The sequence below is a fragment of the Podarcis pityusensis genome, assembly GCF_964106645.2.
Source record: "Podarcis pityusensis genome assembly, chromosome: 1".
NCBI lineage: Eukaryota > Metazoa > Chordata > Lepidosauria > Squamata > Lacertidae > Podarcis > Podarcis pityusensis.
Window position 1 is genome coordinate 87,627,536 of NC_138028.1, and position 24,897 is coordinate 87,652,432.

A 24,897-nucleotide genomic window follows, 5' to 3' on the forward strand; every position below is an offset into this window, starting at 1 on the left:
GTATTCATCTCCCTCCTTACAGGGTTGGAGTATTTCTCAAGAGAGAAAGAGGTGGTGGTGTGGGGGAGGGGGACCCCTTTCACATTTGTTTATTATATTTGCATGCTGCTCTTCTCCTGGAGCTCATGCAAAAGTTGTAGGAAGAATTCCACCCAACAGTTCCAGTGTCTTGGGAGCCTGATTTCAGCTGCCATTTTGAATTTCATCTGGTTCTGAGTGCTCTGTAATTTATTCAATATTTTCCTTTGTTCATTGTAAGCTGGAGGATGGCCAGTTTCTTGGGAACTGCACTATTCTTCAGGCAATAGTCTGGTAATGGGTATTTTGACATACAATCTCAGCTCTTTGTGGATGGTCAGGTTCTAAAAGTTGGCACTAGTAGTAAGAACTCTACAGCAGTGGAACACATGCACTTGGATTGTAGATCATGTTGGGGGGGTGGCAGAGCTAGGAAGTAGCTAATGTGCTTCCTGCACAATCTTTTCAAGAGGCAGATGGACAGTAGTTGTTCGTCTCTGCACATGAGTTATTGATGCAATAACTTGAGCAGTTTTTTTCCTGCCATACTTTCAAGTTTCTATTCTATAGAATAGAATAACCACTGGGGTTATGTGAAGTTACTTTGGGGGCCAGGTCTGGTCTGGTCCATAAGAATACCAATTGACCATCGCTGCTGTTAGTTACTGCCCTAGATATTTTGGTACCTCTGTGGCCACTTCCAGATGATCTATTTATTGAGCGTTCAGCCTGATTTGTTTGCCTAGAGAATAGACAGTGTTTGGTAATGAATTATCATTCAGCCTGATTTCTTTGTGGGGAGAGTAGATGATGTTGCATCAAAGCAAGTGTTACCCCACACTTTTCGGTGCACCCCCTTGCTTTCCTTACAGCAAAAAGTGGGTTTGTTGCATGAGACCGCCAGGGTTTTGAACAGTAAGTCTTTCCCACCTTCAAGTGACTTAATGTTCTATCAATGCCCAATTGTGTTATGAAATTCTGATAGTTAATCCATTGTAAAATTGCAATTATCCAGTCTTAAATATGTTATTTTAAAAACAAATATCTTGCAGCCAAAGAGTTGAGTGGGACCAGCACTAGTTTATTTTGGAGTCTCTGGATGCGGCACCGAATCTTCCTTCCTTCTGTACTTGCAGATGAGTGGGAAGCCTTGTTCTGCAGGCCTTTGGTAGAAGCAGGAAACCAATAGGTGTAATACCAGCTTTTCTGATACTGGGAGTGATGGAAAGTGCATTCTTGACAGCCTGTTGTATGCATTGCCTCCCATCTACCTCAAGCAGTTGTTCTATTTTGTTCTTGGCATATATTGCCATAGTTTTTTCTTCTGTTTGCTGCTTGCATGCAACACTTGCTTCGCATGTAACCACCCACCATTTGCACTCTTTATTTTGACCTTTCTGCATTTTCGTTGTGCATTGGTGTGAGACACGGGTGGGGAACCTTGGCACAGTGGCTGAATATTGCCCTCCGAACCTCTCTACCTGGCCCTTAGGAGCCACTCCTCCACTTCCCAGCCCACATTCCTAACCCCAGGCTATGCCCCTCAACAGTCCTTCTCCATGCCCACCTTTTGTCTGTCTGGAATGTGCCTTTGAACTGTGACAATGCCTCTTACTCGCTTGGAGGGAAGAAGGAGAGATTTGTGTGGAACGTGGGTGCATGCAGAAACCTCTGACTTGGACTGTCAAGAGTCTCACCTGTTGCTCCGCCCACCTTTGCTTCTGGTCCTGGCCAGCACCGGCATGTGGTCCCTGAAAGGTCGCCCGTGAGGGAATGTGGCTCTGTCATACTGAGAAAGGTTCTCCATCCCTAGTGTAGGAGATGAGATGCTGTGGTTTTAAGGAAGCTGATATAATGTATCTCAGACTGTATTCCCCTATCTGCAACATGGGCAAAACACAGAATCACAGATTTGTGGAGTTGGAAGGGACAACGGAGGGTCATCTAGTCCAAACCCCTGCAATTCAGGAATCTTTCACCCAAAGTGGGACTCAAACCCACGACCCTGAGATTGAGAGTCTAATGCTCTACTGACTGAGCTGTACGACTCTGTTATAAGGCAGCATGCAAAAGAAGATAGGAGATGAAGGGAATGAACAGGCTACTGGGGAGACTCAGCATTTGTGTCCTCTTCCCAAGATATTGGCATGGTCTTCAAGTCTCCAGTTTGGCATCTGTTGCCTGTGGCCTTCTTTCTTGTCTCCCCTGTGCTTTGGGGCAGGGATGTGGGAGGAGGCTGTCCCATCATGTAATGAGATCAGCTGGGCAATGAACTGCATTGGCTACAACTATCACTTTGTAAAGTTTTTTTTTAATAGGAGGGGAAACAGCAGTAAAAGCACTTATGAGGTGATAAAGGGCTTTAATGAGCTGGCTCTTTGATAGCACAGCTGTAAACTGAGAGGGAGGCAGGGAACCAAAAAAAAAAAAAGTGGATGGGAGAGAGCACTCAGGATCCACCTTATGGCCTCTGTTTGTTTCGAGGCTCTAAATCAAGATTTTCTCTGCATTTTCCCATTCCCCAAGACAAAGGCGTATCAATGCAATGTGACCACACTGAATTGTGACTCTGCTAGAGACTTGTGGACTCTCTCAAAATCATTGAGTGGGACTGTGGCTGCGTCCACAGCAAGCATTTAAAGCACCTGACTTCTCCAAAGAATCTTGGGAACTGTAGTTTATTCCTCACATAGTTCTAGTTCCCAGCACCCATAACAAACTTCAGTTCCTAGGATTCCTTGTTGGGTAGTAATGTGCTTTAAATATGCTTAAAATGTGTGGTGTGTGCACAGCCTGTGAGGCATCTGTTGGGGATACTTTGAATTCTAGGAAATTCTGACACAGAACGAGCTTGAGGACCTTGGATATCTAGTGTAGCTTTCTGAACCTGTACAGGACAGATCTACTGCAGTTACATTTTGGACAGGTTGTGGGGAAACTATCTAGGAAAAGAGAAAGATAATCCAAAGATAATAATTCAGTCATATGTTTGGCCAGGATCTTTAGAACATGTACATTTTGCATGGAGGAAATCTGAAGCATGCCTCCGTTTTCCTTAGCAAGAACTTCCTTTAGGGATGGCGTCAGTAAAAATGGCTCCTTTATGATAGCAGGAACCTACTCTGGGGTTGCCACCTCTAACTAGAAATCTAGGCTGGGTGCAATTGGGTGCTATAATAGATCAGAAAAATGCAAATAGTTGTTTTCACCTAGGTGCAATGATAAGCAGGTTCTCCAGTCCCATCTGAGTTGATGATGCTACTGGCAATTAGGAAGAGCACAGCAAGTGCCCTTTTCATGAGCTGAGTTGCAAGTGCTACCCAAGACTAGAGCTCCCTTGCAAGTTAATTAGCAGGATAAGCTTGCCAAGATGTCAGCTGCAAGTCAATTACAATCAGAACTTCTGAACAGAGCTGAATGAAACCTACTGTTTAGCCCTAAAACTTGGCAGTGATAAGTGCCTTGAATGCAAAATGCAAAATATTGAATCTTGTTTTACCAGCTTTCATTTTCGGAATGACTTAAAGGGACATTGATATAGGTGGGAGAGAATACACAAAAAGTGCTTTTATTTGGTTTCCCTTGCCATTTCTCCTCTTTTGCCATGCATTCTTCAAGACACACGTGTAGAGGGATATTGAAACACCACCTTCTCTTTCTTGAGAGGACCTGGGAACCTCACGTACCTTGAATGGGCTGCTGAGTTCTCCAGGGTGCCTTTCTTACTTACAGAGTAGCCCTGTTTAAGGCAGCCTTCACCCATCTGGTGCCTTTACAGATGCTTTGGCCTGTGACCTTATCAGTCCCAATCAGGCAAAGGCTGGTTTAAAGGGAATTTCCCTTAACTTTCCAAATTCATTTTGCACTGGGCATGCTGGGATATATATGCCTTTTGTGAGTCTAGGTATGCTCCCGGTGCCCATAGGTTGGAGTTCCAATATTTAACCAGTTAGAGTTAATAAAAAAATCACTCTTGATGGATTGATAAGGTATCCCAGTTAAGTGGACAGCAGATTTTGTTTTGATTTTTTTTATAATTAAAATAGAAACACAGTATCAGAAGAGATATTTCTTCTTCCCCGTCAAACAGAAGCAAATGCTTCTAAGACATGTCTGCTCCCACACATTTATGTTTCCACCAAAAGAACATCAAAATATGTTTGCTTCAGGATTTTTATGTTTCCTCCTTTAAAAAAACACATTTTAAAAATATATATAGTAAGAAAAGACATAGATGACAACAGGTCATCAAAAAGTAAAAGTAATGTTAGGTCATTGGTGTAGCCAGGATTTTTGTTAGGGGAGGCAGAACCGATGTGATTGGTCAGTTAGTTAAGTATTTCTATTGTTTTACTTGATGGGGGTGGGGGGAGCTGCTCCGTGTCCACCCTTGGTTACACCCATGTGTAAGGTCCATCGAAAAAGATACAGCATGTATTTAAGATAATGGGAGGAGAGCAAAAGAGAAGAAAAAGAGGGGAAGGGACAAGAAAGGTGAGAAAAGGAGAAGAGAACAAAAAGATAGAAAGAAGGAGCTGATACATTTCATAATTGTAATTAAGGTATACAGATTTTTTTTATTTAAAGAAAATATACAGAAAGAGTGTTCAATGAAAAAAAAATACACAATATAGTGCCACACAAATTCTAGTGGTTTCACTGTTTACTCACATTGATTTTATTTTATTATTACTCTATTGTATTGTACTTTATTACTATTTTAGAAATCAGTTTTAACTTCTTTTGATTATAAAATGATTGAGAATTTTCCCCGCTAAACAAATAAAAAATAAGTATCTAATTTGTTTTATTAAACATGTGTAGAATCTGACATTCGTCAGTACAGATAGCAGGGCAATATACAGAACACAGAGTAAAACAACTAAATCAAATAATGAAATAGTAATGATACATACTGAAATGCACCATGAAACAAATAAAGCAGCTGAAAACAACAGAGCAGATTAAGCCCTAATCAGCTTACAAAACTTGGAAAGCCTGGGCAAATGAATTAAGCCCCAACTTGATGCCAGGATGATAACAATGGCATATTCAACCCAAACAATTGATTAGTCAATTAAACAAATGAAACCCCTGCAATTAATTGACTACGATTTCTTTAATTTGGATGACAGACCATTAAATTCCCTAAAGATGCCAAAATCTGGGTTTTATCCACCAGAATCTGCAAAGCCATTTCATTGACTGATATCTCCATGCTGGGGCTTGGCGTGGCTGGGGTTGCGGTTTGGAAGGAGCAGAGGGAAAGGAAAGGCAGAGCTGTGGTGGTTCCTTTCTCTCCTGCTGTGGTACTGGATAAAAGGCGGCATTGTTGTGGTTTCCCAGACAGGGCTTGGCGAGTGAGGTCCCTCATTCTCCAGGCCTGCTGCCGCCTCTGGTTTTGTTGGAAGGTCTCATTGCGTCAGGCAGCACAGCAAATGGAGCGGACTCTGGCACAACATGTCTCTTGCCCTAACCTGGTCTTGAAAAATGTTGTGAGAAAGAGTGGGGCAACTGTGTAAATGAACTAATTAATAGACGCACCAGATGTACTTTATTTTAAGAGATGGCCCCGTAGGCACCTAGGATTTTCATGATGCAACTTTGCAGGAATCCCGAGTTGTGTGATTATGGCCACATTCACCCCATCCATTTAAAGCATTACAGTAACACTTTAAGCAGTCATGGCTTCCCCCAAAGAATTCGAGGAGCTGTAGTTTGTTAAGGGTCCTGAGACCCCTATTCCCATTTCAGAGCTACAGTTTCCAGTGTGCCTTTTAACAACCAATCCCTCTTCACAGGAACTCTGGGAATCATAGCTCTGTGAGGGGGAATAGGGGTCTCCTAAAAACTCTCAGCACCTTTAAACAAACTATAGCTCCCAGAATTCTCTGGAGGAAGTCATGGCTGTTTAAAGTGGTGTCATAGTGCTTTAGCAACAACAATTTAAATAGATGGTGTGAATGTAGCCTATATTAATAGATATGTACCCTTACTATCTCTGGTGTGGACTTCCTGTTTTATGTCCGTAGCACAACAGAACCTGAGACATACATGGCAAAAGTATAATCTCCTGTTAAATGGATTAAATGTTTGAGATGTCTTTGATGCTGCCTTTAAGTTCCTTTAGAGTCCTGTACCTGGAGAAATCAGCAGCATGGAAAATGTCCATAGGCCCGTCCAGTGGTAGCTGTGCTTTGATCAAATAAGTGTTTAGCTCCTGATTCATAATGTCTAGTAGAAATTAACCCATGGCATGACATTTCTGAGTTTTCTTACCACCACAGTTCACATCATTGGCTGCAGACAACAGGGCTGGGGGGAAGTATGTGATGGCAGTGACACTGAGATAGGTAAATTCTTTTAGAATGTTCTGGAAGGAGATGGAGAACTAACCGTGTGGCTGCCGTTTTGTGTGTGTGGCAGCATTTATGCATTGAACTGTAAGTTGAGCTTGCTCCCTTGGTGCACAGGAATTCTGACATATTCCGGAAGAAATTCTTAAACCCAGGGATAAACTGGGCCTATTGGGCTTTGTCCTGATGTGGTAAGCTCTAGTGAGTTGTTTATAGTGGTACTTTACTTCATTGTTGTCTGGGGCTCACCATTTTGTCCCAGCCCAAGGCTTGGGACCATCTTGTTTGCAAGCCAGCTATCTTTCTCATTTTCTCCCTGTCCCCCCCCCCCCACTTCACTTTCCTCCTTCAACCCTCCCTAATCTCGTTCTCCTCTTTAAAAAGCAATACTACCAGAGGAAGGAAATGGTGCCACATTACATTGGGACATGACCCAGTTGTGGGTTTGGTTCTATCAGATGAAGATGAATGTTGAATGGCCATGTCAGACCTAAGCCAATGTCAATTCTGCAGTAGCCAGAGGCCAAAGCCATTGGGCCAGAGGCAACTGATGGCATAGGCTTGTGGTTCTCAAACTTGTTTCTCTGGGCCCTACTTTCAGAATAAAAATTTGCTTTCACCACAACAATTTTTTTAATTGATAAGAAATACATTGGAAAACAAAAAGAAACAACACAGAACACAACTACTTTATAATATGATCATGGGACACCCAGAAACTATAAATCAGTGCAGTTATGAACATGAATCATTCCCACATACTTGATGCTCTCATTTTGAAAAGATATGTACTGTACCCATATTATGTAAATAATATTTGTTTTGTTTTGTTAGTATACTATACTACTCTGAAATGTTTAAATGTTTCTATGATTGTCCTCGAATCTTCCTGCTACAATTGCCATCCTCTCCTGGCTCACCAGTGTGGTGCACCACACCCTTTGAGAACCACTGGCATAGGTGAATGACTTACTGGGCAGCATTCTGCAAGGAGCTCCCTCATGCAACCATCTGCTTGATGTGGGCTGTAGGAAATTCATATGGATCCCACAGAGACAGTGATATCAGTCTCCTGTAGTTTTAGACTTTGTCTCCAGACTGTTCACTTAGGACAGCAAGTTGTTCCTTCAGGTGCCCAAGCAAAGAAGTTTTTGTAAACTGAAAGTCCCCTCCCTGCCTTTGGGCTGCCCATTTGCCACAGGTGTAGGTATATATAGACAGGCAGGCTAGGAATGTCTGTAGGCATATTTTCAAGGCTGCATTTATTGGCCAATAATTGGACATATAAAACTGCCTTATACGGAGCCAGATCATTAGTTTATCTAGCTCAGTATGGTCTACTCTGACTGACAGCAGCTCTCAAGGACTCAGACATTTTCCTCTGCAGCCCTGCTAACCTGAGATCCTTTTTAAACTGGAGATGGTGGTGATTGAATCTGGGACCTTTTGGATGCAAATAATGTGTCCTGCCAGTGAGCTACAGACCCTCCCCATATCAATTTCAGGGCTCATAGGTCTAGGTCTTTTAGCTTAGTTAAGATTGTACAGCGCATCAACCAACCCACCTAAGTCTTTGTCCCTTTCTCTCTCTCAAAGCTTTTCTCTTTTCTCCCCCACATTTACTCCTTTCTTTCAAAGCTGCCAATCACTGGTCCACCCCCTGCTGCGTTTCCAAGGCTTGTCTAATCTGGAAATCGAACGTGAACCGAATTCTGTGTGTTGCTGGAAGGAAATATGAACCAAATGCAAGCATGGCCGTTCAGGGGGAAACACACTTCCAGGCCCAAGCTGTTTTTAATAAGGGATCTCAATTGGCAGGACCCGGCAACGCCAAGGCAGCAGGCTCAAGGAAGCCCAAGAAAAAAGAACAGTCAGCACTGAGCTAGTAGGAGAATGAGGAGGACCCATGTGGTCAATTCAGCTGCTCCAGATTTGCCAAATTAAGGTGGCTTCTTCTTCTTCCACCAGCTAGTTGTCCTTGGTTTGTGTGTGTCTCTGTGTGTGCAAACTCACCTATTTGTAGCAAGGTTATATTCTTCTTTCAGTCTCATGCTGCTGTCTAGTTTTAGGAAGTGGACTGTGAATGGAAGGAGTTGCCTCTCTGCTGCATATTGAGGCAGTGGATTTCAGCCAGTGTGCTGTGGCACCCTGGGGTGCCTTGAATGATGGTTAAGGGTGCCATGGGCAACACTAGCCTCTGTCCCTTTTTCCTTCCCTCCCTCCTCTGATGCTCTCTCACATCTCTGCCTCTCCAAGCCTTGCACAGCTGTTTATTGTAGCAGCCCTGACTATAAGCTCCATAGGTGAATGGTGCTTCCAGGAGGAATCTCTCTTTGGGATGGTGGGGGGTGGGTAGGCAGCTCAGAGACCAGGGGCAACGGCAACGGCAGTGGCAGCGGCTGCCTGGAGGACTCACAAGGAGAGTGGTGAGGAAAGGAGGCTGGGGGAACACTCCACAAGGGAGGGTGTTCAAAAAAGAGTGAGAGACTGCCAGCTCTGCAGGCAAGAGGTGACATAACTGGGCTCCTGATCCCCATAGGGGTGCCACAGAAAGAATGTAGTTGGTTAATGGAGCTGTAGACTCAAAAAAGTTGAAAGCCTCTGGCCTAGGGCCTAGAGGCACATTAACCTGGGGCAATGTGGTTTGACGTCTGTTTCTTCATGTTGGGTATTGTGTATGGCAGGAATTGGAATTAAGAGATATCTAAGGCTGAAACCAAGAGCCAATTAGACTTGCTTTTTGAGGGGGGTGGGAAGCATGAATGTGTCCACCTGTCTTAAGGTGCTTGCAAAAAATGCAGGAAAGTTAATGCACACACCTTATTTTCCAGAAGCAGAATGCATTTGGCAAGCTTCCAAAACCAATTAAGAGAATATGTATTTATCTCTTTTTCAAGCACTTTCTTCCTTTTTGCATTTCCACATAGCATAGGGCTATGCTAATCCCTGACTTCAAAAAGCAAACTTCGCCATAATGATTTCTGTCATAAAAAAACAATTATCAAAATCCTAATTCAGATATCTGATGTTGATATTTAGACTGCAACGATTGTGCTTGTTAAGTTAAAAGAAGTTAAAAGAAAGGCAGCCAAAAGATCCAGACCTCTTTTCATCCCCCAAACCCAAGCCCTACAAGTGAATTCATGGCAAATTGGTTGCTTTTGCAGTGGAACTTAACTCAAATGCCAAATTTTGGCATAAATAGCGACTGGCCAGAAACCAAATTCCATGACTTAAAAGAGTAAACAATCAAAGCCTCTGGCATGAATATCTGCTGCTACAAGTTAGTCTTCATTTAACACCAAAATGATGCTAGGTGCTGTTCATATTTAGAGATGGTGTGACACTCCCACTGCCACCCAGAAGAATTCAGTCCTGGAGATTGATTTTGTCATATTTAATGCTCAGATAGCCTGCCGCTGGTTCGGAGACAGGCTTTCCACAATAAGGATTTTATTGCTCATGGGTTGTGGGTCTAAATCTGCTAGACTCTCCTGAACACGACTTCAGTGTCCTTTCGTGCTTAGCCAGCCCCAGCTTCCCCCGGAGGAGCATAGCCGTGTGTTTCATTTCTCCTTCCCTCCTCCTCCTCCTCCTCCTCCCTTTGCTTCTCTTGTGGGGATGGGGCTGCAGCTGAAACTCGGCAGCCTTTCAACCATTAAACTATATAAAAGCGCGGCAAAGTTATGCAGCTGCCCATCGAGGAGGGGCCTGGAGGGGAGGGGTCTGCAGCCATAAAGAGAGGGTTTCTCCAGAGGCACCGCCCCTCCCCCTTTCCTTTGGAGGTGAAGGAGCTGACCCAAGAAGAAGCAAGGAGAGGAATCCACGGTGACACCAGGCAAGGGAAGGCGAAGAGGCAGCAGCGGCAGAGAGGCACATGCCTATACGTTGTTGTTGGCTGGAAAGCCTCGAGCTTTCTCCTTGCCTCTGCCTAGTCCTCCTACCCCTTGGCTGCGCGGAGGATGTGCTGAGCTGATGCTGTTATGCTGTCGGTTTCATTGAGTCTCCCAAAGGGCCGATCTGGTGACAGGATGACCTGGGTTTGCCTGTCTTGCATGCTTTGGGTACGTAGATCCGCAGCATCATTTTCCTCCCCCGCCTTACTCCCAAGTTGCTTGCTTCCTCGGGTTGTGTTGCAAAGCGAAGCCGGGCTTCTGGTCGAGGGGTTGCAGTTACTGGGCTGGAGTGTTTCCTTCCACTTTTGACCGCATTTCCAAACAGGGCAACTGTAGAGGAGGAAGGAGGGGATGTCGTGGGAGAGCTTTGTGTTTGTTTGTTTGTTTGTTTGTTCGTTCGTGTGTGTGTGTGTGTGTGCATGTGTGCATCCATGTGTTAATGCCAGTTGATGGATGGATTTCAAAGACTGCCTCTCAGGGATTGGAAAGGGAGACGAGGATCGGGAAAAGGAGAGGAAAGCCCTCCTAAAGGATTCCATCTGGATGTGACTTTGCACGGAAAGCCTTTGATGCTTGCTGGGAAGCAGATGTCCATCTATCCGGCTCGCTGTGCCACTGGAGAACACTGCAGGGAAGCCGGGGATGTCGGGCTTAGAAGCATTTTCTTCCTTTCTCCCCTGTTTAAAATGCCATTAGTTTTCACGTGAGGGGGAAATTGACTTTTCACTGTTTTTCCGGCGCTTGTGAGAACCAGATCGCTCGCCCCCTTCTTAACGGTTTTGCAGCGAAAGGGAGGGCAAAACGAACTGTGCTCACTGAGAGAGCCTCTATGGTCATTTGGAGGCGATCTATTAATGCAGATAGTGGATGGGTATTTGGAACTGTGGAAACATGAGCATGACATATTGGAGACCACCCACTAGGCTAGAAAGGTGTTTTGCAGTCGCATCTTGGGACGCATGACGGTGGCACCAATATCTAGAAGTGAATCTGGGTGTTCTTAGCCCCTTCCAGCCATCATGACGGATCATATTGGAGACGTGCATGTGACCTGCTGTACACGAGTGAGTGTCGAAGCTAGGATAATCTCTGGCCACCTATTTCTTTTCCATGTCCTGTAGGTCAGGTAACCTGCTGCACGTGGCTTGTGTGGGAATAAGCAAGATTTCTGATTTACAGTGGTACCTTGGGTTAAGAACTTAATTTGTTCTGTTGGTCTGTTCTTAACCTGAAACTGTTCTTAACCTGAAGCACCACTTTAGCTAATGGGCCTCCCGTTGCCGCCGCACAATTTCTGTTCTCATCCTGAAGCAAAGTTCTTAACCCAAGGTACTATTTCTGTGTTAGCGGAGTCTGTAACCTGAAGCATCTGTAACCTGAAGTGTCTGTAACCCAAGGTACCACTGTTATGGGAGAGAAGCAGCCAGTGGGAAAATACCAAAGGTTAGGTGCTTCCACAGGCAGGAAAACAGAGATGCCAAAAATAATTCTGTTTTTAAAGAGCATTATTTGTGCTTCCTTCCAATACTTTGTCTAGTAATCCTGCTGGCCAGATCCTGATACAGTTGGGCCTAGTGACTTGGAAGGCCACCCTGAGACCCATTTGTAACAAGGCAGGATTTGCTCCGTAGCTGCTCAGCCTGGGAGGGGGCGGGAATGGGCTTTGGGACATAACTAATCGGACAAACATTTGCATGAAAAGAGAACTCTGCTTCTCCAGAGCGGAGCCTGTCTGCCTGGTCCCTACAGTTACAACCCGCTGTTTGTGACATCGCTTTGTTGCCATAGCGATGCTTTGGGTGGTCCCAAAGGCGTGGGGGGGGGAGGTGGTGGGTAGTTGGAGGACAGAATGAAGCCAAGAAGAAGTGGGAGTGGGGGGACTCTGCAACTGCCAAAATTGGCCTGGGTTCTGAAGTGGCCTTTCAGGGGGAGAGAGTGGCGATGGATCAGCAGGCTCTCAAATCTGGGTGGAAGAGCCAGTGTTGTTGGGGTCTGTTTCCAACACTACCTCATATTAGTTACTCCACAGTAATAAAGATGTGAGCTATTCTTGCTGATCTTTGCAAAGCGAGGTGGTAAGCCATGGAGAAACAGTGGCAGATTTTTTGTTCAGTTTTAGATGTCTCCCTAAAGAAACAGAAGCAAGCAGAGGGATAGACTCACGAGTGCCGATTCACAAAAGCATTTCCTACAAGCTATGCTTAGCCACACATCCCATTGCCCCACTGCTTTCTCCCTTGAGGAAAACTGCTCCTTAGTGTTCAATCAGAGCAAACTGCAATTCAGGTTTTCTCTGGACTGGCATTTGCGCCAATCTAGCACTAAAGAGTGAGTTTTCCCTGAGAAACGAGTTGGGCAAGGGGAAAACTGATTGGAGCCATGCTTTCTAGGCATGTGATGCATGCAAATGTAGATGAGCCATCTCTTTGCTGTGGTGACTGGCGTTGTGAGTAGTCAGGAATGTATTTTTTAAATTTCAGAACCCTCTGGTTCCTGAAAACCATTTGAAATATGGGCACTGAGTCAAGATCTCTGTGCATGAATTGGCCCATGATCTGTCTTGCGCAGGAGCCTTTCCCCACTGTCCCATCTATTCCCAGTTAGGGTCAAAATAGAGAGTAATCTGAATATATGAACAATAGGCCTAAACAGTTTCAGCCTTCATGAGACTTACAGGCCCAAAGTCCCCTTGGACTCATGGGGAAAGTTCCTTACTCCTTTGATGGTTTGCTTAGTCTCCTTGCATGTGTACAGAGGAAGCTGAATCCTGTATTCAAAGAATAAGTAAAAAGGTAAATGTAAAGGACCCCTGGATGGTTCAGACCAGTCAAAGGCGACTATGGGGTTGTGGTGCTCATCTCATATCAGGCCAAGGGAGCCAGCGTTTGTCTGCAGACAGCTTTCCGGGTCATTTCACGGAGGACCTTAAGGTCCATAAATAGCAACACCCTAGATGTCCCGGGCCCTAAGGAAGTTAGATTAGCCTCAACCAGAGCCAGGGCCTTTTCAGCACTGGCTCCGGCCTGGTGGAACACTCTGTCTCATGAGACCAGGGCCTTGCGGGATCTGATTTCTTTCCTCAGGGCCTGTAAGACAGAGTTGCTCTGCCTGGCCTTTGGCTTAGAATCAGTTTGACTCCCTCCCCCCCCTTCTTTTTTCCTTTCTCTTCCTGTGATGAGGCTGCATTTTAATGTTTTAATTGTTTTAATGTTGTATTTTAATCTTGTTTTTTAAGTTGTATTTCAATCAGCTTTTTTTTATTTTTGGCTGTTAGCCGCCCTGAGCCCGGTCTTGGCTGGGGAGGGCGGGGTATAAATAAAATTTATGATGATGAGGATGATGAGGATGTGGCCAGCAGGACTAAACTGCTTCTGGCACAACGGAACACCATGGCGGAAACCAGAGCACACGGAAACACCGTTTACCTTCCCACCACAGTGGTACCTATTTATCTACTTTCACTGGCGTGCTTTCGAACTGCTAAGTTGGCAGGAGATGGGACAGAGCAAGGGGAGCTCACTCCATCGTGGGGATTCGAACTGCCAACCTTCTGATCAGCAGGTCCAGCCATAGGGTTCATGAGCTTGTTGGATTCCACCCCCCTGCCCCAGTACCAGAGATGAAAAACAATGCAGGGAAGCATTTAAATGGAAGCAGAGTGTGGCCTCCACAAAATAAGAAGTGTGTTTGTGTATGTTTTCATACCGTGCTTCCCTCGGCTTTCTGATTGCTGGCTACTTAATGAGCTAACGAAGCTCTCCAGTGATGTAAGAACACAACGTGTTCATGCGGAGTTTTATCTTTTCCTTTTTTATTTTTTTTGCTGTAGGGGGATTTTATTGCAATGATTTAAATGATGGGGGGTGACACGTGTTGTGATTTATCATCCTGGACAAGAACAGGGGAGGAGTAGCTTTGCCAGGTCAGAGAGTTCATTGCGCCTAGCATCCTTTCTCTGATAATGGCCAGTTCCAGATGCTTTTGAGGAAATGTTTTAACAGCATGGGGTACTAACCGGGAACTCCAGTCTCTGTTGATCACTTCCAGCCTGTTGGAAGCTGATGTTTTTGGGAGAACAACATAGGAGTTCCCAGGAGCTTGCCTGCTTTTCCAAAAGCAACAATAGAGGGAGGTGAAAGACCAGAGCCAGCTTTTTTGGGGTGGGGGGTGGGGGGATGCTACCAAGTGATTACATATTAGTTCAAGTCTAGACACTAAGCATTTATAGCACCCCTTTCTGATTAAGAATCATGAATGATAATCAGTGACATTTTAATAGGGTTACTTTGGAAATCTGGAAACTATTTGTAATTCCAAGGTGCCAGTCATATTTGTAGCAGCTGGAATCAGAAATTGTGCCAGCTTTATGCAATGAAAGAAAATAAAAGGATGGAAATTCAATTATGTTTAAAATATCAGATTTTTTAAAATAAAAAAGGATTTGTGCAATTTGAAAAGCTCAATTACATTAATTGTCTTTTGTTTAAAAATGTAGTTTGCAACAAAATCTGAATTAGGAAAAGAAACCGATTAGACTTAAAATATTTGATCCTTTTTTATAGATAGCAAAACAGGGTGGTTACATATTCTTCTGCCTAATTATGCCTCCATAATTCTCTGTGTCTGTTTTAGATTGTAATCCTTTTAGGAAAGGGGCCCATCATACCTGTTCTTTATACTGTGCCATCTACAAGGAAGGCTCTATGTCAATAAATCTGCAACCCAAAATCAAACTCTGCATTAAAGGTGTTGTTTGCACAACACAGCAAGCCCAACTAAAGTGGGAGATTTCTACAGCTATTGACATGTGCCCACAACTCTCCATCCTCCATTCAGGCAAGCAAGAGTTGATGGGAGACATTCTAGGCAGACAAATGAACCAGAGTGAGGTTTGGAGCAGGACAGGTGAGGGGTGTCACCTGGGAAAAGGGGGTGCGGCTTTGGGGAGAGTGTGACCTGGTAAGAGGCATGGGGACCAGAGAGCAATAGTGACTGGTAATGGTCTGCCACTGTGCATCTGACTTCCAGGCAACAGAAGCACTACTGCTTACTAGGAGAAGTAAGGGCAAGTGAGGTGGTGGGGATGTTGGCACTGTGTGGGAGCAGTACCAGGGCCCCTGCCCCTTCAACCCTTCTTCTAAGTGGCAGCTACTCTGCTGCTGGGAGGTCATTTGTGTGGCAGTGCCCCTCCTTGCTGGCTGCTACAGCCAGACGGAGGAAGTCTTGATGGCTGCATTTGCCCTTTGGACCTCAGGCTCCCCACCCATGTTAAACAGTTGGTATATAACCAAATGTATATAATTTTGCAGTTCAAAAGGCATGTTAAGGCTTTGACCAAAGGTTCTGTCATATGCTCCTATATAAATGCCCTCTTTAAATGAAAACCGTTATATTCTACCAACTAGGTGGCAAGATGCGCAAAACCTTTTTCTTGGTGAAGTAAACTGCAGATTAAACATTCCTGATTTTATTTAAATTTCCTTGGTTTGAACTTTATAAATTTAACAAAACAAACAATTTCGCGCGTTCCATGCATAATTGCAAATTAACCATAGGTTAATTAACCATAGGTTAATTTTCCCTTCATGGAGATACAGTAATTTCCTGATAGGAAACTGAATATTACAAAGTATGGAAAGGGTGTGTATATGTACTCAAATGGTTTTATTCTCTTGGAACATTGACTGGATGTCAGATATTCAATCCTCTGGGTATCCTTGGATAAAAGGGCATTTGACTATCCATGTCTTTTCTTTGGGGAGGTTATGGCTGTGTAAGAAAAGCTAGTACATGAAACTGCCTTCAGATACAAGCTAGAGGACTGTGCAGTTAGGCAGCTTAGAATCATAGAAGTGTAGAGTTCGAAGGGACCCTGAGGGTCATCTAGTCCAACCCCCTGTCAATGCGGGACTCTCAACTAAAGCATCCATGACAGATGGCCATCCAATCTCGGCTTAAAAACCTCCAAGGAAGGAGAGTCCACAACCTCCTGAGGGAGTTTGTTCCACTATCAAACAGCTCTTTCTGTCAGAAAGTTTGGTTGGAATCTCCTTGCTCGTAACTTGAATAAATTGAATATGCAGAGCAGGAGAAAACAAGCTTGCTCCATCTTCCATAGGACAACCCTTTAGATATTTGAAGACGGCTATCATATTTCCACTCAGTCTCCTCTTTTCCTGGTTAAACATACCCAGCTCCCTCAGCCGTTCTTCATAAGGTTTGGTTTCCAGACCCTTGATCATCTTGGTTACCCGCCTCTGCACACATTCCAGCTTGCCAATATCCTCCTTTAATTGTGGACACAGTATTTCTGGTGTGGTCTCTATAAGGCATAATAGAGTGGTACTATTACTTCCCTTGATCTGGACACTGTCCTTCTGTTGATGCAGCCTAGAATAGCATTAGCTTTTTTGGCTGCTGCATCACACAGTTGACTCATGTTAAGCTTGTGGTCCACCAAGACCCCTAGATCCTTTTCACACATACTGCTAGTAAGCCAGGTGTCCCCCATCCTATATTTGTGCATCTGGTTCTTCCTGCCTAAGTGCAGAACCTTACATTTGTCTCTATTGAAATTCATTCTGTTAGTTTGGGCCCAGTTATCCAATCTGTCAAGTTCATCTTGAATCCCAATTCTGTCTTCTGCGGCATTAGCTACGCTGAGCATTTCATAATATTGGAGCTCTTTTCCATAATTTTAACTTTAATTACCTCTAAAGTGAAGCAATGTAAATGGCTACTACTTCACATAAACAGAAAATATCTGCAAGTCCTAAGTTAGCAACTCTCAATATCTGTGGGTTGCCTGCTTCCCTGCGCCACCAATTATTATTTCCCATTACTATCAGATGTGTTCATCGTTTCCTCTGGGAGACAGAAATTAGCTTGGATTGATGTGTGTGCAGGTGAATGATTTGAGCAATATCACCTCATTGTATGTGTTCAGTCTTGTCAAAGCTCTTTTGCTGTCCTTCAACCCTGAAACATAGTTATTCAGTTAAAAAATTGGCTATGGCTACAGCCCTGGCTTTATTTGTCTGCTTTCAAAAAAAATGTTAGATGCTTACAGTTCTTCATATGGATTCCTTGTGTGCTAGGCAGGCAGCTAAGGTTGCCTGGCAACCATGGCCTCCTCCCAAACTTGCATGGGAAATGGTAAAGAAAGAACTGGATTAGAGTTCTTCTCCTAGAGTGCTGTGGTAAGTGCAGTGCAACTTGGGAAAAGAACACAAGAGCAGCCATGTTTGGTTCGGGCAGTAGGCCATTCAATCCTGTGTCTTTTGACAGTGGTTAGATTTGAGTTTTTCAATACATTTTAATGAGCAGGGTACTTCATTTCCAAGCTGCAATCAGTGGTGTGATTTTGGTGGGAAATGGGGAAATATTAAAACACTACTAATCAAATTTTGGGAGGATTAGAAAGCAAAAGATTTCTGGAGTGAAATGTTGATGCTCAGGACTTCACTAGACTTTTTGCACTAAGGCAACAAACAAGGGAGCACTTCTCTGATCTGTCCAGTATTGGCCGCAGTTAGAGGCAGGTACTGAACTTTGTGCATCATTATTACTGCTCTGGTTCATGCTGGCTGGGCCTCATTCTGCTATCCCTCAAAATATTAAACAGCTTGACAAAAGTCAAATGGGCCTGGGGATGCAATCCTTCCCCCACTTCAACACACTGGAGCTTACTGCTATGTAAACATGGGGAAGATTGTGTTACTGTTGGAATTTGTGTTCAAGGTTAAAATAATCATCTGTCCTGACTGTTGATGGTTTATTCTAAAGCACCAGTAAGGTCTTTCCTCCAATATAGTTTCTGGCTCTCAGAGAAGGCAGAACACATGGATTTCAAAGTCCATGCCCTAAATCCATGCTCTTACTAACAGCACATATGAGGACTCTTTGATTCAGCAAGTAAACTCAGCTGCCGCTGAGTGCAAAGCTGATAGGTTTGGGGTATAAATTTTCTTAATAAATGAACAAACTAGTTCTTGTCCCCGTGGTTAGCCCCAGGCAAGATTGATTTCCTATTCATGTAGCTCAGGGAGGACACAGTCCTTGTGCTTTAGTAAACCTCTCTTGCCTTTCAGTGGCACCCGTGGCCTGTAAACTTAATGAGAATAATCACTCTTAATTAGACAGCAATTTAAAAGGCAGCAGTTGAGCTCTTGATTGGGGAGCCCTGCAGTAAAAACATGTTATGTGAGTGTGGCAGATGGAGGGGAGGGTGTGGCTCAAGGGGAGAACTGCATTGGGATAAAGGGAAGGGAGAGTTAAATGAGGGTTCAAGAAGGTTGTTTGTTTATTGCGACGGAATGAAAAGCAAACCGTTGAGCAACTTTATAACAAGACTATGGGGGAAATCAAAGGCATAAGAAAGCGAAACTGTTTCTTTCCCCAGTGTTAGCCACATAGGGCAGCATTAGAGAAGCAGTAGCAGATGGCATAATGGGGCTTACCTGATCTCTTGGTAAGTCAGTCATTGCTGCTTACTGGAAGGGGCAAGGTGGCAGAGGGGGTGAAATGAGCCAGATGCACTATTAGGAGTGCCAGATTGGCTCAGCAGGTACATTTGTACTGTGATGACCTCATTCCATCAGTCTCACCTCCCCCCATAAGCAGCAGCAACTTGCCTGCCGGGAGGTCAGGTAAGTGCCTCCACCCTACCATGTCATCTGCTACAGTGGAGAAAGCATCTTTCATTCCGACCACAACTGGTGACAAGGGTCATGTCTTCTATTTGCAGGTGGGGATGGTGACCTTATGTGGTACCTTCTTCCTTAACAGTTGTATTGGGTGCGGGGAGCACAATTTAAGGTCCCAGCTCTTGGTCTTATGGTAATGAAGGACTTATTTTCACCCAGTTTGGGTCTTGCTTTTGCAGATGCCTCTCTGCCTAAGATGATAGTGGGTTTCATTCAGAAAAACTGCCTGCAGGTTAAGTTTACTTTATACAAGTGTGATGCTGTGGGTACTTGGTTCAGGCTATGCTTTGTAGCACCACACATCCCATTGGTAAAACCAGCAACAGTTGGCAAATAATGGGCTACTATATGTGCCTTGGGGACGCGGGTGGCGCTGTAGGTAAAACCTCAGTGCCTAGGACTTGCTAATCGTAAGGTCGGCGGTTCGAATCCCCACGGCAGGGTGAGCTCCCGTCGTTCGGTCCCAGCTCCTGCCCACCTAGCAGTTCGAAAGCACCCTTAAATGCAAGTAGATAAATAGGTACCGCTTTATAGCGGGAAGGTAAACGGCGTTTCCGTGTGCTGCGCTGGTGCTGGCTCGCCAGCTGCAGCTTCGTCACACTGGCCACGTGACCCGGAAGTGTCTTCGGACAGCGCTGGCTCCCGGCCTCTTAAGCGAGATGAGCGCGCAACCCTAGAGTCGGACACGACTGGCCCGTACGGGCAGGGGTACCTTTATCTTTACCTATATGTGCCTTACGGGTTCTACTACCAAATTGCAATGATACCTCTCTATGATGGGCCTTAGGGGGAAGCCTAGGCCTTTGGAGGATTGCCCTAACACTGCATTGTCTTTATGCTGCATGGACACTAGTATCCTTTTGTCCTCCATGCACTAACAACAGGACTGCCTTTACTTCAAAGGTTCACTTATCAGATCACTGGTTCATTTAGGCCCATGTTGTCCACACCGATTGATGGTGGCTCTTCAGGGTTTCAAAGAAGGATCTCTCCCAGTCCTACCTGGAGATGCAAATGATTGGACCTTGGACCTTCTGCATTCAAAGCATGTGCTCTACCACTGAGCTGTGGCCCTTGCTCTGTTAATGTAGGACTTGCCTGGTCAGTTATATATCAGTTTGCTGGATGGATTGGAGTTCGTCTTATTAGCCATGGGTCAGGAAGTAGCTTTGTTGTGCCTCTGTCTGCACTGAGGTCTTGTCCACACTTCCGCTGGTCCCATGCCTAGAAAGCACAGGTCCAAGCAGTTTTTCACTTGTCCCGCGCTTTCCAGGCATGGGTCCAAGTGGTTTTGCCTTTGTCCTGCCTCTTCCCCCTGGAAAACCCACTCTTAAGTGCTAAATTGGAGCAAATGGCCATCTGCAGAAAATACAGGTGCCATTTGCTCTAATTCAGTGCTAAGTTGCTGGTTTTCCAGGGGGAAAGCGGTGGGGTAAACAAAAGTATGGCTGAGCTCTTAGCTAATCCTCCTCTCCAAGAATTTTGTTGTTTTTCACTTACGATATTCTGGCGCTGCTTGTCAGCACTCAAGCCCAGGCCTGTACCCAACCTGAGACTTGGAACAATTTTGGATGGGCCTGTTTAAGGCTGTAGCAGTTATATTCCCCCCCCCCTCCATTCCTACTTTTGTGATTGAATTTCCCCATGGAAAGCTCTTTGGCTTAGATACCTTTTCCCTAGGGGCTGGAGGTCACGAGGCCAAGGGAATAATTGACAAGGTCAACAGGCTAAAGTGCTGGAGAAGATGCTTTGGATATTGATTGTGTGGGGTGGGGTGGGGGATGTCAAAGAGCCCCATGGGCTCCTGTCACTTTCTCTGAGGGGTGACTTAGTGACTTTCCAGGCATGTGGCATGAGGACATAGGGATGAGGATAAGTGTTAGATGAGAGGGAAGCTTCCAGTTACAATTGCTTGCCAGGCCATCTGAGGCAGGCAATGCCGTGAGCAACATTCCCCATGGTTCCCGCTGATTGTAAAAATGTGGGTTTCTTCCACCTTTCAGATCAGTCTCTGCCATCCTGGGGCTGATGTGAGCTGTGGACACAAGGTTGGCAGAGGTTGTTTTGAATGATGATGGTAGTGTGGCAGTTTCTCCCAGGTGCTTGGGTACCATACACACATGTCCCTCAGACTGTCTGAAGGAGGTTTCATTGCTCTTCCCATCCTGCACAAATATTCTTAGGGTATTTTCTGAACCCCTGCCTGCTAACCCTTTGGATGCCACCAATTTAGCTTTGTTGCCCTACTTTCCCCCCAGCTCAGCTAAAGTCTCAGTAACTTCAATGTAAAAACAAACCGGGATTAATACTGCCCTTAACAAGAACCAGATAACGGGGGGGGGGGGGGGGATGGAGTGAAGGTGAAAATGTATAGAGAGTTCATTTTTTAAAAATTGTAGTTCAATCAATCCCCCCATATAAATAAACTGCTATAAATCTTTAATACGCCAAATGTATTTCAACAGAGTCTTCCTCGGGGCCATATTTTTGTAATTCTGCAAAAATAAATAAAAACAACAAAAAATCTCAATTTTGTGTTTACTTTGTTTTATTTATTTTCCGTAGGATTGTAATATGTTTTTAATATGCCACTGTGGAAGACTTTGTAGAAACCTGTTTGGCAGATTAAGGATTTATAGCGGTGTGTTTATGTATATATATATCGTATGAGAGAACCATTGACCTGTAATCAAAATGTTGTATTTTCTTTATAAATGTTTACCTTAAACTCATTTTCCCCTCCCAGTTACCCAGCAACTTCAACATAATACTGTCTCAAGGATGGATGTGTTCTCTCTGTCACCCCAAGTTTCACCTGCTTGATATATTCAGCAAAATGATGCAATTCCTTGAAGATATTTTCTTCCTCCCCTCCCTCTTCCCACTTCTGATGTCTCGCATCTGCATTTCACCCTCTGTAACCTCACATTGCATTCTCAACCCTGCTCCCTGAAATCGGGAAGAAGAAAAGTGAGGGTCTGGCTAGATGTTACAAGATACAAGCCGCTATTGCTGCTCAGTGTCTATTCCCAGCAATATCTAATTTGCTAATTTGTTTTAAGAGATACAAATTAGATATCTGCTGACATTGAGGGTACACCAAAAAAAGGAGGAGGAGGAGGTCTGGTTTAAAACTGAGTTGGAAAGCTCTAGTATGGCAGCATCATTGTACACTATTGATATTTAAAAGTATATACAGAGACATTGAGTGGATGCCACATGAAGTCTTCCATTTTTGGAAAACGACACATAAGGATTGATTTACTTTTACATTTCCACACTTCCCTCTTCAAGCATGAGGGAAAGGAGAGGGAGAAAATAGTGTTGGTTGTCTGGATGGGTTGTCATATGTTTTTCAGCATGCCAAAGCTAATGGACCATCTAGAGGAGTTGGGAGCTGGGGGCACTGATGCAGTGGCTCTGCTCCTTCCTCCTGGTCCGTGTCCAGAAAGTGGTGTTGGAGGAAGACTGTTTGGACCCCATGGCTCTCACTTGTTGAGTGCCTCAGGGCTCCATCCTCTCCCCCATGCTTTTTAACATCTATATGAAGCCGCTGGGAGAGATCATCAGGGGGTTTGGGCTGGATGTCCACCTGTATGCAGATGACACCCAGCACTATCTCTCCTTCAAATCAGAACCAGTGAGGGCAGTGAAAGTCCTGTGTGAGTGTCTGGATGTGGTTGACAGATGGATGGTGGCTAACAGATTGAGGCTGAATCCTGACAAGACAGAAGTACTGTTCTTGGGGGACAGGGGGCGGGTGGGTGTGGGGGACTCCCTAGTCCTAAATGGGGTAACCGTGCCCCTGAAAGACCGAGTTCGCAGCCTGGGAGTCATTTTGGACTCACAGCTCTCCATGGAGGCATGGGTCAATTCTGTATCCAGGGCAGTTGTTTACCAGCTGCATCCGGTACACAGGCTGAGACCCTACCTGCCTACGGATTGTCTCGCCAGGGCGTATGCCCTGGTTATCTCCCGCTTGGACTACTGCAGTGTGCTCTATGTGGGGCTACCTTTGAAGGTGACTCAGAAATTACAACTAATCCAGAATGCGGCAGCTAGGCTGGTGACTGGGAGCGGCCGCCGGGACCATATAACGCCAGTCCTGAGAGATCTTCATTGGTTCCCAGTACGTTTCTGAGCATCGATTCAAATTGTTGGTGCTGACCTTTAAAGCCCTAAATGACCTCAGCCCAGTATACCTGAACGAGCGTCTCCACCCCCATTGCTCAGCCCAGACACTGAGGTCCTCCTCTGAGGATCTTCTGCTGGTTTACTCACTGTGAGAAGTGAGGTTACAGAGAACCTTCTCGGTAGTGGCACCCTCCTTGTGGAACGCCCTCCCTTCAGATGTCAAGGAAATAAACAACTATCTGACTTCTAGAAGACATCTGAAGGCAGCCCTATTTAGAGAAGTGTTTAAGGATTGATGCTTTTTATTATGGTTTTAGCTGCCCAGAGTGGGTGGGGAAACCCAGCCAGATGGGTGGGGTATAAACAAAAAAATAATCATTATCATTATGTGATGTGTCCTACATTGTTTCTTACAATGATAGCATGTGACTGGCAATGGGGTGCATGGCTAGATTTCATGGTGGCCCAGGGACCATCGTTTAGAGGTAAAGCAACAGTTTTTATACTTCCACGTTTATTTATTCATACTATTTATTTTGTGATTTACAGCATTTTATTGCCACCCCCGCACTTTGCCGAGAAGGTTCCCAGAGTGGCTTATGAAGATAGTAACACAGTCCTTTCTCACAGGCTTACAATCTAAAAGCTACGACAGGCAAGGAGTACAGGGTTGGGGAAAGAGGAGGACAAAAGCAAGCTCAGATACCAGTTCTCAAAGTTTCAGTTCTTACAACAACTGGCTGAGATGGAAACAGTTTTTAGCTAGATTTTAAAATGCCACCGATAGCTGCTCCCCTACCAAGTTTCTTTCTTTCTTTCTTTCTTTCTTTCTTTCTTTCTTTCTTTCTTTCTTATAATTTTAAAAGCATAGTAGCACATAGGGATGCATTCTCACGATCAGCTGCTGCAAATGTATTCAAATTGAACCATTGTGGGGGATCAAATTGACTGTGCATATTTGGTCTGAACCTCTGGTTTGGACTGCAGTCATGTTATCAAACTTATACAGCAGAGCAGCAAAGTCCTCTTCTGTGTTCTTATTGATTGGCTAGACTATATAAATAAGTTGGGATGGGATGTTTTGAAGAAAAATCTTCTAGTGCTAGCTTGTATGCAAATATTTAAATTGGAATTCTCCTTCCTTTTAATGTTTCTGTGGATAGAAAGAGGGAAGACAGACAGTTCAGAATATGTTCTCCCCTAGGATCTTTTCCTGATTGAATCATACAGGTCACTGGAGAAGGCCTCTTGCCCCTCCTGCCTTCAGCTGCTGATGGCATTCAATTCACCATGTTTGCTCTTTCCCTTTTGGCAGTTTGGGGGAAAAGGTCCTTGCCTGTACTGCACGCAACCTCTGTGATGTACCGTGTTGGTGGCCTTGCCCCTCTGATTGCTTGATTGCTGTCGGCAGTTGGGTGAAGAGCCTTGTGAGAAAACAGTGCAATGCCAGGGGTGCTAACAACACTTTGCTCCCACCTATGGGAAGAGCCAAAGCTCAGTGGTTAGAGAATCCGCTTTGCACCCAAAAGGTCCTGGGTTAAATCCCCAGCATCTCACAGTAGGGCTGGGAATGTTCCTTGTCTGAAACCCTGGAGAGCCACTGGCAGTCAGTCTAGACCAGGCATTCCCCAAACTCTGCCCTCCAGCTGTTTAGGGACTACAAGTCCCATCATCCCTGACCACTGGTCCTGGTAGCTAGGGATGATGGGAGTTGTAGTCCCAAAACAGCTGGAGGGCCAAGTTTGGGGATGCCTGGTCTAGACAAAGCTGAGCTGGAAGCACCAGTGG

The 24,897-nt window shown here is 44.8% G+C and overlaps 1 protein-coding gene across 14 annotated transcripts in view; it reads left to right on the forward strand.

The window, feature by feature from the left end:
• The window catches only part of TNS1 (tensin 1), a 325,241-nt gene that overhangs the window by 61,892 nt on the left and 238,452 nt on the right, over window positions 1-24,897 (forward strand). Inside the window, exon 1 of one of the 14 annotated variants that reach the window (XM_081005169.1) lies at window positions 10,323-10,438. The exons of the other annotated variants lie outside the window; for them this stretch is intronic. Coding sequence (XP_080861295.1) covers window positions 10,358-10,438 — 81 coding nt within the window. The 5' untranslated portion in view covers window positions 10,323-10,357. Of the gene's footprint in view, window positions 1-10,322; window positions 10,439-24,897 lie in introns of those variants that run through there. 14 annotated transcript variants of the gene reach the window in all.